The following is a 12,967-nucleotide window of genomic DNA, read 5'->3' on the forward strand; positions in this document are numbered from 1 at the left end:
AAGTTTAAGTGCCCTACTTGCTGATAAGCTTTTGTGATTGAGCTAATATTCAGCATGATTTGAGTGAATCCAAGGTGTAAGTTTTGCATAAGATACTGAAACCGGTCAGTTTTATCTCCCTCACCTTTCCGCTGTTTTCATGCTTAGATTAGAAGGTACATTCTTAAATGGTATAGTTGAGCTCTTCCGGCTCTACCATTTATGCATTAAGGCATAAAGAGAATGGTCTTTGGCGAGTGTTTTGTGGATGGTCTGGCAATTATCTTATTCTGGTTTTCGATCTCAGGACAGAGAGTACAATTTAGATTATACTGGAGAGCAAATTAAACAAACATTCCCTTTCATTTGCCCTCTTCTGTATCGACAAGCATAGCACCAAAGCAAAGATAAGATTAAGTTAGTGGTATTCTTCATCACTCATAGGGTTAATTATTACACTTTGTAGCCTTATTGCAATAATGCATGGTGCAAGACGACTAAAATCAGGCTTTCATAGTAGACCTGGAAATGTGAAATTAACCTTTTCCCATCTTTTTTGACCTGGAGACTCCCTACAGTTCCTCCCACTCAGATCTACCTGTTGCCACTGCAACTGTTGGAGAAAGCTACTTTGACATAAGCTAAAAGAAACACTTTTTCTATTTCTTCTGCTATTGCATCATTACATTACAGGACCCATCAGCATAGGAAGTTGTGAAAGCCAGAAGCATAAATGTGTTTAAAAAAGATTGCACAAATTTGTGGACAGCAGGTTCATTCACGACTATTCAATCTAATGCAACTGCTGGCTCAGGAAGTCTGTACATCACTGATTACCAGAAGTTGAGAGGGTAGCTGGAGGAAGGATCATGGTGTGCTTGATGTGTTGCTGACAGTCTTTCTTTCAGCATCTAGCTCTGTTCCTTAGCAGAAAATGGATGCAGAACGAGAGGGGCTCCGAGTACGATTCGTTATGGCCCTTCTGTGCCTGCTTGACAAGACATGCAAGTTTACAAACAACACCGATAGGGAAGTTATTTTATATATTCAGGTAGGCATTAGGCTCATTTCAAATCATTAATAGTGGTGTGGGTATCACATGTATCACATATGTAAGGAATGCTTCAATAGGAAAATGGCACAGAGGGACTGGGGGCCACAACATGATCTGGAAGTGCTCTGGTTCAATATCATTAATCCATGTTCTTCTTCAACCAGTCGATGTATTTGGATACCCTTGTGTAAACCCCGTAGCTGCCTTTAACAGCACAGCCCTTTCCCCAGCTGACAATCCCAGTCAGAAACCATGTGTTCTTGTACTTTGTAGCATGAGGGCCACCACTGTCTCCTTTGCAGGAGTCTTTAACGCCAGATAGGTCTCCTGCACAGAACATATTCTCTGTAATATTTAAATTGGTCTCCTTTTCACATTCTTGTGTCTTTACACGAGGCAAATCAACTCTCATCAGAACAGAAGAGGTGGCACCTCCATCTAGTAGGCGTCCCCATCCGCTCACCGTGGAGAACTTGATGGAGGACAGTTCATACACTGCAAACCGTTTTTCAGGCAAACATATTGGCACCACGTAGTCGGTGAAATTCACGGGCGTTTCCAGTCTCAGGAGGGCAATATCGTGATTGACTTGTCCAGTCATGTATTCTTCATGAATGATAATCCTGGCAACTCGACTTTCTTGCTCAGTTTTCTCATCATAATTTATTGCGTGTTCACCTGGAAAAGTTATTAATCGCAGGTCACGTCAGGCAGCTCCTTGATTCCTCAGAAGTTTGAGGAGATAGGGGTTTTTTAGTCTGACACCTCTTAAGGACAGCTCCCTTATGCTACCAAAGCCTGCACATTTTGTCATTCACTCTGGTTTGTCAGGATGGGGAGCCGTCACCACAACCGCAGCTAGATAACATGAGGAGGGGAGGATACGTACCCAGTCTCACCCGAAACTTTTCAGGACGAATACACTCCAAACAGTGAGCTGCAGTGACGACCCACTCTGGGGAAAGCAGGGTACCACCACACGTCTCTCTCTGATCCTGTATTATAAGGGCCTGCCGGCGTAAAACAAATGTCTTACATCAAACGTGCACTTGATGTGAATCTCAGTAGTTGGGTATTATATTTCTTCTTTCTGTCACTTTATGAAACTGTGTTTGTGAATACAATGCTGATTGTCTGGAGAATTTAGGAGGGGGGAGTCTTTCCATTGACATTTTCTCCATCTTGTAGTAATGACCCTGTCTATTACGGCCAAGAGCATATCCCTCCAAGCTGTAGCTAAAATTCTTGCTGGCAGTAATGATAAGGACTAAGGGGTCAGGAGATGGAGGAGGCTGTATTACCACTCCACTCCTCTGAAAGCAGGCACTCCAGGACAAGGCTAAGATGCATGATTGAAACAGGTGGATCTGCTCGCTACAGATGAAGAAGGAATTTGGTTGTCCAGAGCTGGCACTTTTTATGGATTTTTGACATAATAGCTTTAAAACAATGAAGTTAAGACAGCGGTTTCATAAGGAAATAAAAAAAAAGGCAATGAAAGATTTCTGAAGACTCACTTGCCATGGGCATTCCCCTGGAGGACAGATTAAACCACCTACTATTCTCCCCTGTGCAGCTGCTTTTTTTTGTGTCAGCACTGGTATTTTTCCACACGGGTATTTCACTGAAAAAGAGAAAAAAAACCAAACAAAAACCAAAAACAAACCAAAGGGCAGCAAGTGTGATTTTTATTGCACTGAATTCACAGCAAAATGTGTAAGGTCTTCAGTGAAGTTATGTTCGCTGAAAACCTGGTTTCTAGCCTGGAAGCATGGGTTCTCAAAAGTAATTTAAAGCAGCTCATCAGGTAAGTAGTCTTTTTGTTTGGAAACAGCCAGAAATGCTCTTACAAATAGAGTGCAGGCCCATACAGTATCATTGACATATATTCACAGGAGTTTGCAAACAACATACCTGCTTAAGATATACATCAACACAATGAGGGAGGCTGCAGGTTAAAGAGCAGAAGTGACTCTGTCAAGCTTTGTAGACTACATATTTTCAGCGACCCTGCTGACTTTAAGTCAGTTGTACGAAGTGCACAGCATCCACGGCATGGTGAGACACAGGCTTAAGCATGGGATGCACACCTTGCTCTCTGGTGTTGGGGTAGACCTGAAGATCTGCTAAGAGCAGACACTATGTCTTCTGGTATGCCTCCCGGCAGACTGTGCCTGGTTTGCTTGGGTCCAGAGCATCCCTTGATTCTTCTGGACTGCACATCTCAGTCTAAGGTTGGTTTTTAGCCTGAGCAAGCATGTGAAGACCGGCAATAAGGGAATCAAATCTTGAGGACTGAACCTGCGACTGAGATGCAGTGCAGAGGAAGAGAAGTACATCCTTCACTCAGCAGAGTTTTCCTTCCAGGAATAAGAAGGTCTAGCTTTGGGGTTTTTTTTGTGCCATGTGGCTGTGCTGTAACTGAACACACCATCCCTTACATCCAGCAGTCACTCTGCAGTAACTCTGTGAGGATGAGTGCTCACCCTCTGTCACTTTGGGAGCCAGGGCCCTATAGCCTATGCTGAGCTGAATCTGACATCCCCACGCATATGTAATAGCCTGAATGTGCCAGTTACTTCTCCTGATGCAAAGACAGCATCAAGCTTTTACAGGAACAGGCAAGGTATGGAAAACCAGGACTGGCTCTTTGGCGGCAGCTGGAAGAAGGTGAGCGTAGATGTCACACAAACCCCTACCCTCGAAGGCTGTATGTAGGGCAGTGGAAGTTTGGGCATTTGAAAGGGACATTGTGAGAGATGACAGAAGGATGGTGAAGGGACTGGCAGTCTGGCAATTACATAGTTTTGTCTCCTGGCAGTGCACGGTCAGTGTTACGGGTATTTTGGTCCCCAAGAATACATCTTCCTCACAGGGGAAGACAGGCTGGAAAGCCTGCGGGGAATATTGAATTCGTTGTTCTCAGCTTTGAACAAAAGCAGCTTCCCCATCACATGATATTGCGGAATCTGCTCATAAGGGGTAAGCACATTACTAGGTGTTGTTTTCTAATGAAATTGCTGTTGTTGAGAGCTAGGTTGTCGTTATCAGTTCTCTGCATGAGTGCTCCATTGAGGTGTGTGTAGGGGGGCATTACCCCTCAGAATTACTTTGCATGCTCCCTGCAGCTCTGTCCCTTATTTTCATATCCCCAGGGGTCTCTTTTTCCCCTCTAATAAAGTAATTGAAGTAGGCATCTGCAATAGAGTCAGTTGCCAGCTTATGTACTGGAAAAATAATTAACTTGTGCTATCCTAGTCCCAGTTGAAATTTACCTTGTCAGGTGGGTAAGAGAAATATCTAGCCATAGTGTCTAGAAAAATACCAAAAGCGTATTGATCCCACCAAAGAGGGAAAAAAAAAGGGGGATAAAAAAGGAAAAAAAAAAGAATAACTGATTTTCTCTGGTTTTAATAGGCCTCTTCCTCTCTTGACTCCTGTGCTGAAATAAATATGGTAATAAAATCCATAGTCACAAATTCAGATTGGAGATCCAACAGTAGAGCAATGCTGCCCCAAAAATATTTTCCCAAATTATTTTTACCTCTAGGGCCAGGAAAGAGGGCTCCAAAAGGCTCCCTGCTCAGTGTGCACACTTCCCCAGCTGCGTTTCTGGCGTGTCTAACTTCCACCAGAAGCCCAAACCTACTGCTCTGGACTCCACCCGCGAAGAAGAGGTGGGGAGCTGGTGGCTAAGGGTTATACCTCGCACCTCCTGATGCGTACGAGAAAACTTTTCTTCCAGGGCTGGCTTGGACTTCACATCAGGCTAGTAGTATCTTACCTTGGGGAATGCAGGACACACCATCACTTGCTAACATGTAATCGTCCGCACAGAAGCACACTCGTTTTTCAGACTGCTCGTCAGTACAGTACTGTTCACAGCCACCGTTGTCGTAAATGCACTTCAGTTTGTCAGCCACGGCTAAAGTCAGAGAAAGAGTATTTAGGTTGCCAAATGTGGATTTTGGTGCTTACTGTGAGTCAAGTGCAGCTTGAAATGTTGACAGGGAAGCAAGGCAGCAAAGCCATTTCTGTGATTTATGTGCAGTGACTGCATGAAAAACACCTCCCATTTGGCAAAAGCGAGGCAGACCTGGATCTCCAGGGATTAAGGAGGAAAAGTCTATGCCTAAGAAACATACATCTAAAATTAAATCAGTCTGTGTTTATACAGTATCTGAGCTGTCTGGAGGTGTCATACTTGTGTGGGCACCATCGTTAATATATGACTGAAAAAGTATAACTATTTTGTATTTTGCCATTTGGCAGAAGGATGCTCTGGGATGACCGTTGAGGCTGCCTGGTTAGATTTGATGAGTGCCTAGTCCTTGTTTGGCCTCAGCATGCTCTGAGGGTGTAAGTGTAACACTCAGTATGCAGTGCCCACTGAAATCCATGGAAAGACTTTATTAACCGCTGGATCCGTCCCCTTGGGCTTGGTATGATGCACACCCAGCATAGTTCTCATTCACATACTGCACCGAGCTTCTAAGTCAGTGTAACTTGACTTAGGAGAGCTGCTCTGCAGGAAGATCTGGACAGGCTGGAAGAGTGGGCCAACAAGAACTTCATGAAGTTCAACAAGGAGAAGTGTAAGGTCATGCACCTGGGAAAACATAATCCAGGAGTGCAGCACAGACTGGGATCCACCTGGCTGGAGAGCAGCTCTGTGGAAAGGGACCTGGGGGTCCTGGTGGACAGGAAGCTCAACATGAGTGAACAGGGTGCTGCTGCGGCCAAGAAGGCCAACAGGGTGCTGGGTTGCATCAAAAAGGGCATCGCCAGCAGAGAGAAAGAAGTCATTATCCCTCTCTACTCAGCACTTGTCAGGCCACACCTGGAGTACTGTGTACAGTTCTGGTCCCTGCTATACAAAAAGGATGTGGACAGGCTGGAAGGGGTCCAGAGAAGGGTCACCAAGATGATCAGAGGATGGGGAAGCTGCCATACGGGGATAGGCTGGGAGAGCTGGGCTTGTTCAGCCTTGGGAAAAGGAGGCTCAGAGGGGATCTCATCCCCATGTACCAGTACTTAAGGGGCAGCTACAAAGAGGATGGAGACTCCCTTTTTACATGGAGTCCCATGGAGAGGACAAGGGGGAACGGACACAAGTTGCTTTTGGGGAGATTCCGACTGGACATGAGCGGGAAATTTTTCACAGTGAGGACAGTCACCATTGGAATAATCTCCCCAGGGAAGTGGTTGACTCGGTCACGTTGGACACCTTCAAGAGTCATCTGGACAGGGTGCTGGGCCATCTCATCTAGACTGTGCTCTTCCTAGAAAGGTTGGACTAGATGATCCCTGAGGTCCCTTCCAACCTGTGATCCTGTGATTCTGTGAACTTCAGCAATTGGGTAGGAAAAAAAAATTCCTCCTTTTCTTTCAGACCATGGATAAAAGGCAATTTTTTTACAAAGTCATCATGGGGTAATAATTATCCTGGTGCCTTGCAGAGCCTGACAACCAAGCTGGTTAGATCCATCACACGACACCACAGGGAGCATGAACAGTAGCTGTTGCTGATAGAATGGTGCAGAATGATAATGATTGCTGCTGTTTATCTCAGTGCCTTGCATTTGAATTAATAATGACATTTTTGTTTGGTTAAGCTATGCTAGAGCTGACCTTTTTCACAGCTTTTGCCCTCATATTCGTCGGGACAGCGGCACACATAATCCTGAAACTGGTCGTCACAACTCCCACCATTCTGACAGGGGTTGGAGTCACACTGGTTAGGGTCTGTAAAAACATTCAGTGTCAGTCTGGCTCACGCGGAGAGCTGCAGCGGCGGGAGTGTTTTTGCAGCTGCTAGAACATCCCAAACAATCGTACCAGAATAGATGTGCCAGAACTCTCTCTGGAAGAAAAAGGTGCAAGATTTAATTGAAGAAAAATTAACCCAGGTTAAGTCCTAAAGCCCTTGTAGAACAAGGCAGCCACAGTGACGCCCCTTTGCCATTATAATTTATGAAAATTGATGTCCATAGGTTATTATACATTGTTTCCTACATGCTACAGTATTTTTATATACCAGTAGAAAAGGACACTGTGTAACACCCACAAATAGGTTATCCATCAATAACGTCCGTATGGATTAGGTGAGATTGACTGAAACAGATGTTGCACAATACAATAATTTAAGGTATTGTCAGGTCAGGAGTTACTGGGGGGCTGGGAGACAACTTAGAGAGCATCCACTTTCCCACCCCCACCCCCAGATCGGTACTGCCTGGGCTGCCCCATGCACTATGCCCTCCTGCAGCTCACGCCTGCTGCCCGTCCCCCTATAAATATAAGAGAAAAATGCAAACTGCAGGACACAAAGTGCTTTTTTTTTTCTCTCATGGTTTAAAGTGTAAAAGCACACCCATGAGTAGGCTGGGGGTCCATCTGACGGTGAGCGCTCACCCAGCCCTGTGTTACTTACAGTCCTTTCATCATTGTGGTAAATCTCTCTTGCTTCCTCAAAGGAACACTTTTCTTCCATGCATTCTCGCTCTACTGACCCCAGTTTAATCTCTTCGAAGAAGCTGTTGGCTCGTCTTTGCCTTTGCAGAACGCGGCTTGCCTCTTCCTGCTTTAGAAAGACTGAAAAACAGTGGCACGGTCTGTTTGTCATACAGCTGCACTCTCCAGACAGAGAAGATGGGGCGGATGATTTCCCCTGAAAGCTTTTCGGCTTCCCAGGCTTTTTCTGAGATGCTTTAGACCTGCCTCCCCGGTGAAGTGGCAGCACATTAATTTTATGGAGCCCAGAGATTAAGAGAAGGTGGCGTGTTACGCCGATGTTGTCTGTCAGCGACTCCTAAGGTACCATTGCACATCACAGAGTAGGTCTCAACAGGAGCAGCACAGTGTCTTTCAGTCCTAGCAGCTGAAAAGCAAGTGTTGCTCTATCTAGCGCTGATGTACATGGTGACACCCAATTTTCCTGTACTCGCTACGGTAAGTCACTTGGTGACGGGGGGACCACAGTCACCCCTAACCCCCAGTGCTCCATTCCTCACCTGTGTTATCTCACACCCTTTCCCTCTTTGTCCCTGCAGGAGGGACTTCCCCTGCCACTTGTAGACCACAATTTTAGAACCACTGCTTTAATATATTTATCTTTATTTTTCTTCTGTAAAAAGGGCTACATTAAGGTACATAGGAAGGCTGGACAATGCTGTTTGCATTGTGGATGGCTCCCAGCTGCTGCCAGCACCATATATCACAGCCACGTGGGCCTTCTCCCTGTGCGTCTCTGCCATGCTTTGGAAAGACATTGGGTAGACAGGTTCAATAGCAGGTGTGAGCAGAGCTCACATCGTAGCGCTACATCAGCTTCCAGCTGACAGAAGTATGCACTGAAAGAGTTGACGGCATTGTCACCATGCTGATCTGCTCCTCGGCTTCAGGGTGCAAGCACATCACGCGACTCTGCCCTCCTGGTGTAATTCAGGATAATGAACAAGGAGTCCCAGTGCTGCGGTGTACGTTTGCTCCATGTACTACACAGAACAAGTCTTGAAATAATTAATTTTGCATTTTTTATTTTCTCCTCCATGGCAGTAGGGGATTCTGGAGCTTCATGACAACAACTACATTTCAGCGCTTTTAACTATGTCACCTGGGGTTGTGGGCAGATTCAGGGATTGAGGCCGATGCATGTCGCCTGCCTTTCCCACAGGACTTTCTCCACTACATGACCCCTGAGAGAGCAGGAGTTACCTCCTACCTGCTGGAAGGGCCCTGAGGTGGTTGCTGAAGGACAAGACTCGTGTGTCCTCACCAACACACACACAAACGTAAATCCTGAGAGGGGTTATTCCAGTCTGGTGAGGTGTCTCACCAGAGCACTTGCTGAATTACATGCAAAATAGTGGTAATTTTCCCTATATTTCAAAGTTACTTGAAGGAATAAAGTATTATGTGGCATGCATTGAATTTATCCCAGGGGGCTTCATAAACATTAGCCCATTGTAGGAATGTCAGCTGGGTCTTTGTGCTGTGATTTCGAAGTCAGGCTGTATGCTTGTAATATGGCTTTCTTTAAAGGCTTTTCATTAACCTTACACAGCAGATACGTGACACACGTGTCAGTGCACAGGCACGGACCCTGGCAGAGCAGCGTGCCTGGGTGCGTGGCTGGGGACATCCTCCCACTTTTGTTTCGGCGTTGTTTGATTTTTTTACGTTGGAACGCTTTCGACTTTGCTACATGTTTTTCCAGCTTCGTTCACTGCAGTGTGGGAGACCCAGTCAGTGCCTAACTGGGGATCTGAAAGCACTGGGTCTGCTTTATTAATCTGGGAGCGGATTTTCAGACACGTACTGGAGCCACCAAAGAGCTCCCACCTCACTGCCTTCGGCTGCTGCCGAAACAGGGTGGCTCCTCACCTCTTTAATTTCTCATCAGCTGAATGACAGACTATTGATTCTTTGCTTTGAAAAATACCACAGTTCAACATAACAATAAATCCGAGTTTCTTTTTCAAATAGTGGGCAAGCACCTGATGGTTTGCCTGATGTCTGTGCAGTGAGACAATAGGTTCACTTAGCAGCCTAGAGGTGCTTTTCTTTAGTTGGCAAAATAAGCGCACGGATGCCATCACTGAAAGCGAACAAGAGCCTTAGAATAACTCACAGGCACAGCCAGAGGCAGGACAAACATGCAACAGTGCTCAAAATTTGCAATGAAAATTACATCTGAGTTACAAGGAGAGAGGCCCATCGCCAGTAAACATAATTACAGCCATATCCTACAACGTACCTGCATCCAGAGAAAGCGGAATCAGTAGCAGAAAGCAGAGAAACAAAGTCATACACTGCCTGGGAACCATGATGAACCCTGTGAGCCAGCGGCCCTGTAGTGTATTGACATTTCAGCAAGGACTGTTTGGCCAAAGAGCTCAGCTTCAAATGCTCAGAGCCAGAGGAGGGGCCCGCGAGTCATGGAAACAGTAAAAGATCCATGACAGCCCGGCGAGCTGAGCGGAAGGGCACATGCAAATCCTGCAACGTGCCCTTTTCACACAAACAGGGAGCTTGGTTTGAAGTGTGCTCTACTGACCTGTGCAAAGGTTATGCTGACTACGCAGGCTGCTACCCTGGGCTGCCATTTTATATCTAACACACCTTTTTCCTGAGAATCATAAATGCTGGGACCCTGCATCTGTGTGACTGGCACTAACTTGGCCACATAGCCCCGCGTGCAGAGAGCAGCGGCGTGATATTCATCTTGAATCAGCAGTCAAGATACAGCCTTTCAGTGCTTCGGAGTATGATCTAACCACTGACATCTGTCCTTTCCCATTTTTCCATCGCCAACTGAAATTCTGCACTTCTGGCTGAATTTACTTGGAGACACTAATTAACCAGCAAGAAACACCCTACACTGTTTGTCTGCATCTTTACTGCAAGATCCGTGTGACCTGCACAGATTTTACCAGCTGGAAGAGGTGCTGAGCTGATCCACGTTATATTTCATTAGTAATGATAGGGGTTGGGGGGGGCTGATCTGCAGACAATGTTTTATCTGGAACGTGAGCAGTCCTCTGAGTTAATGGAAGTCAATTAATGGCATCAGACTAGAGAGCTGACAACATTCTTGTGGAAATATTTACTTAAGATAGCAGCGAGGTAAAGAGCATGTTTGTCTATGAGAAGTGAAGGGTTGCCTGAGGGCTGGAGGATTTTCCATGCCATCCTCCCCTTCCAGCATGGAAAGGAAGGAGGGTCAGCGCAGCATCTGAATGCTACAGCAAAGAAAAGCAACAGCTGGATATTTACTTTGCTGCCAACACTCAGTGTAACTCCCTGCAGAAGTCGTGATTGCTTAGGAAAGCCGGGCTCCCGGCCGTTCTTCACATGCTTTCCTGTTACTTAGTGGTGGTGCACACAGCTGGACGTCCTGCTTTGAAATCGCTTTCCCAAGAGGGGGCATCCGGGCACTTCTCTGGCTCGCAGCCTGGCTAATTCCCAGCAGCCCACTTCCTGGGATCGTTGGGAACCTGTGGCAGGTCCTGTCCTGGGGCAGAGGAAGGAGGCCAGTTACTGGAATACAAGAGGAGCTACAGCAGCCCCACACTGTACCTGGCTCTGCTTTTTGGGAACCCTCTCCACACCTCAAAGCCTGCCAACACCGTCCTCCTTCCTTGTTCACTTGCCTACAGCAGTGAGTTGAAAACAGCAAGGGCACGTTCAGCTCAGCAAGACCAAAGCTAAGCTTGTTGGAGCTGCTTGAAAATGTCTTTTCCTCTCATCTTCTTGGGGAAAGATCTATCCCTGTCTATATGAATGAATCACACAGGTCAGAGCATGAGGCTGTGCCTCCCACTCCTGAGGCCAGCCTGGGTCTGCACCTATTGCCCCCCTCAGCCGCATCTCCTTAGGCTGGGTGGGTATCTCCCTGCCGGGGAGGGTGGGGTGGCTGCCAGTCCACAGCAGCATCACAGCACCTCTGCACCATTGCAGCCCTTTGCTTTCTCGTCTTCTTCCTTCGTAGTGTGCAGATCCTGTACATCCTTCAGGACTGATGCAGTATTTTCCTTCTGTCTTCCTTCCTCCACTGGCATCCCTTAAGCATGGAAGATTTTGCATTTATTGTTTGGGACTACAGACAAACACCACTATTTTTAGAGCCCAGGGAGAAATGCCAAGAGCTAGGAACAACAGCCAGTTCATATGGGGACAGTCCTTCATCCAAGAAAACTTCATGCCATTATGTTTCAATCAGGGATGACCATGCCCATAAGGAGGGTCACTGGCGATTCAGCGGCCCCAGGACTTCATTACAGCTCTTCACTCGTGAACTTCATATTCACGGGTCTTGTCGCAAAGCTGTTTCCTACTAACTTCAGCCGAGCCACTTATCTGGTTAGAGAGCTGTGTTCTTAAAGAAGAGCTCCCCTCCCTTACTGTCTTGCACCCCAGCCAGAGGAGCAAACGTCAGTTCATTAGCCTTCCTGCCACAGAAGATCCCTAAGCCTTCGTTTCTCTTCTTGTGTGGTCTTGCTGTAGTTCATGAGACTTGCCCTGGTATTCTGCTCTATAAATGTCCTTACCAGTGCAGGCTTCAGCCTTGGCTTATGTTTTCTGAGCAATTCCAAGAAAAATATTAATGCAAACATGCAGCCCTGCTGCTCATGGGTGCTGCTAGAATCAGTCTGGGGACAGCTGTTCAGAAAATGTGATTTAGGGTGTTTTTTAGTGTATGCTTTGGATGTGCCAAAGCTGCTTTATTAAAAAAAAAAAAAAAAAAGATTAAAAAAATTAACCATGAAAAATGTTAACAATGTAAAATTAAAAAATCTAAAGCAGTAACATTAGCCTGGAAGACATGCTGAACTGATGTCTCAAAACATACCATTCTTTATTCTTGTTTTGTTCCCTACTGACATTTTTCAAAGAAAATCTCTTACGATTTTGCTATTTTAAGTTTTATATTTCGTGTCGACAGATATGGAAGCTATTGGGAACCGTGCCACTTGGTCTGATCCAACAGGTCACTGGCCCTTTAAACATAAGGTTTCTAGTTGGCACTCAGAAACAATTTAAAAAAATACATCAGTGATTTCTATTTCAAAGAGGCCCATAAGAGATCATTTGAGTAAGCCGGCAAGGCTGTGTCTAGGTGAGAAAGGTGTAGGAACAAGCTGCCTCATGAATTTATGGAAAAGTCAATTTCAATCTCCACTAACAATAGTAACTTGCCATTACTCATTTATCAGACTAATTAAAAGCAAGCCAAGCTTTGTGATCAAGTTAATAATTTCCTGTTTCTGTTGTATTAATCTATAAACATATTAATATCACGCTGCTAAATTTTAAAGCAAATTATTTAATTTTTAGACATCAAAAGAGAACTATTTCTTTCCGGGAGAAAATTACATGGCTGCTGACTGAGCTCTGTTCCCCTATAGAGCAGGTATTTTCATAAAGAGGAAG

General features: G+C 45.7%; 1 protein-coding gene across 1 annotated transcript; it reads right to left on the bottom strand.

The window, feature by feature from the left end:
- Nucleotides 1-621: 621 nt before the first annotated feature.
- F7 (coagulation factor VII) lies at nucleotides 622-10,006 on the bottom strand. The gene is made up of 8 exons (XM_064440167.1): nucleotides 9,792-10,006; nucleotides 7,467-7,627; nucleotides 6,872-6,896; nucleotides 6,665-6,778; nucleotides 4,818-4,958; nucleotides 2,551-2,657; nucleotides 1,923-2,043; nucleotides 622-1,711 (listed from the first exon to the last, which is right to left on the bottom strand). Exons 1-8 carry the CDS (start codon nucleotides 9,859-9,861, stop codon nucleotides 1,173-1,175), a joined length of 1,278 nt encoding a protein of 425 aa, XP_064296237.1. The 5' UTR covers nucleotides 9,862-10,006; the 3' UTR covers nucleotides 622-1,172.
- Between the last annotated feature and the right edge of the window lie 2,961 nt (nucleotides 10,007-12,967).

The sequence above is a fragment of the Phalacrocorax carbo genome, chromosome 1 (assembly GCF_963921805.1).
Source record: "Phalacrocorax carbo chromosome 1, bPhaCar2.1, whole genome shotgun sequence".
In the NCBI taxonomy this organism is placed as follows: domain Eukaryota; kingdom Metazoa; phylum Chordata; class Aves; order Suliformes; family Phalacrocoracidae; genus Phalacrocorax; species Phalacrocorax carbo.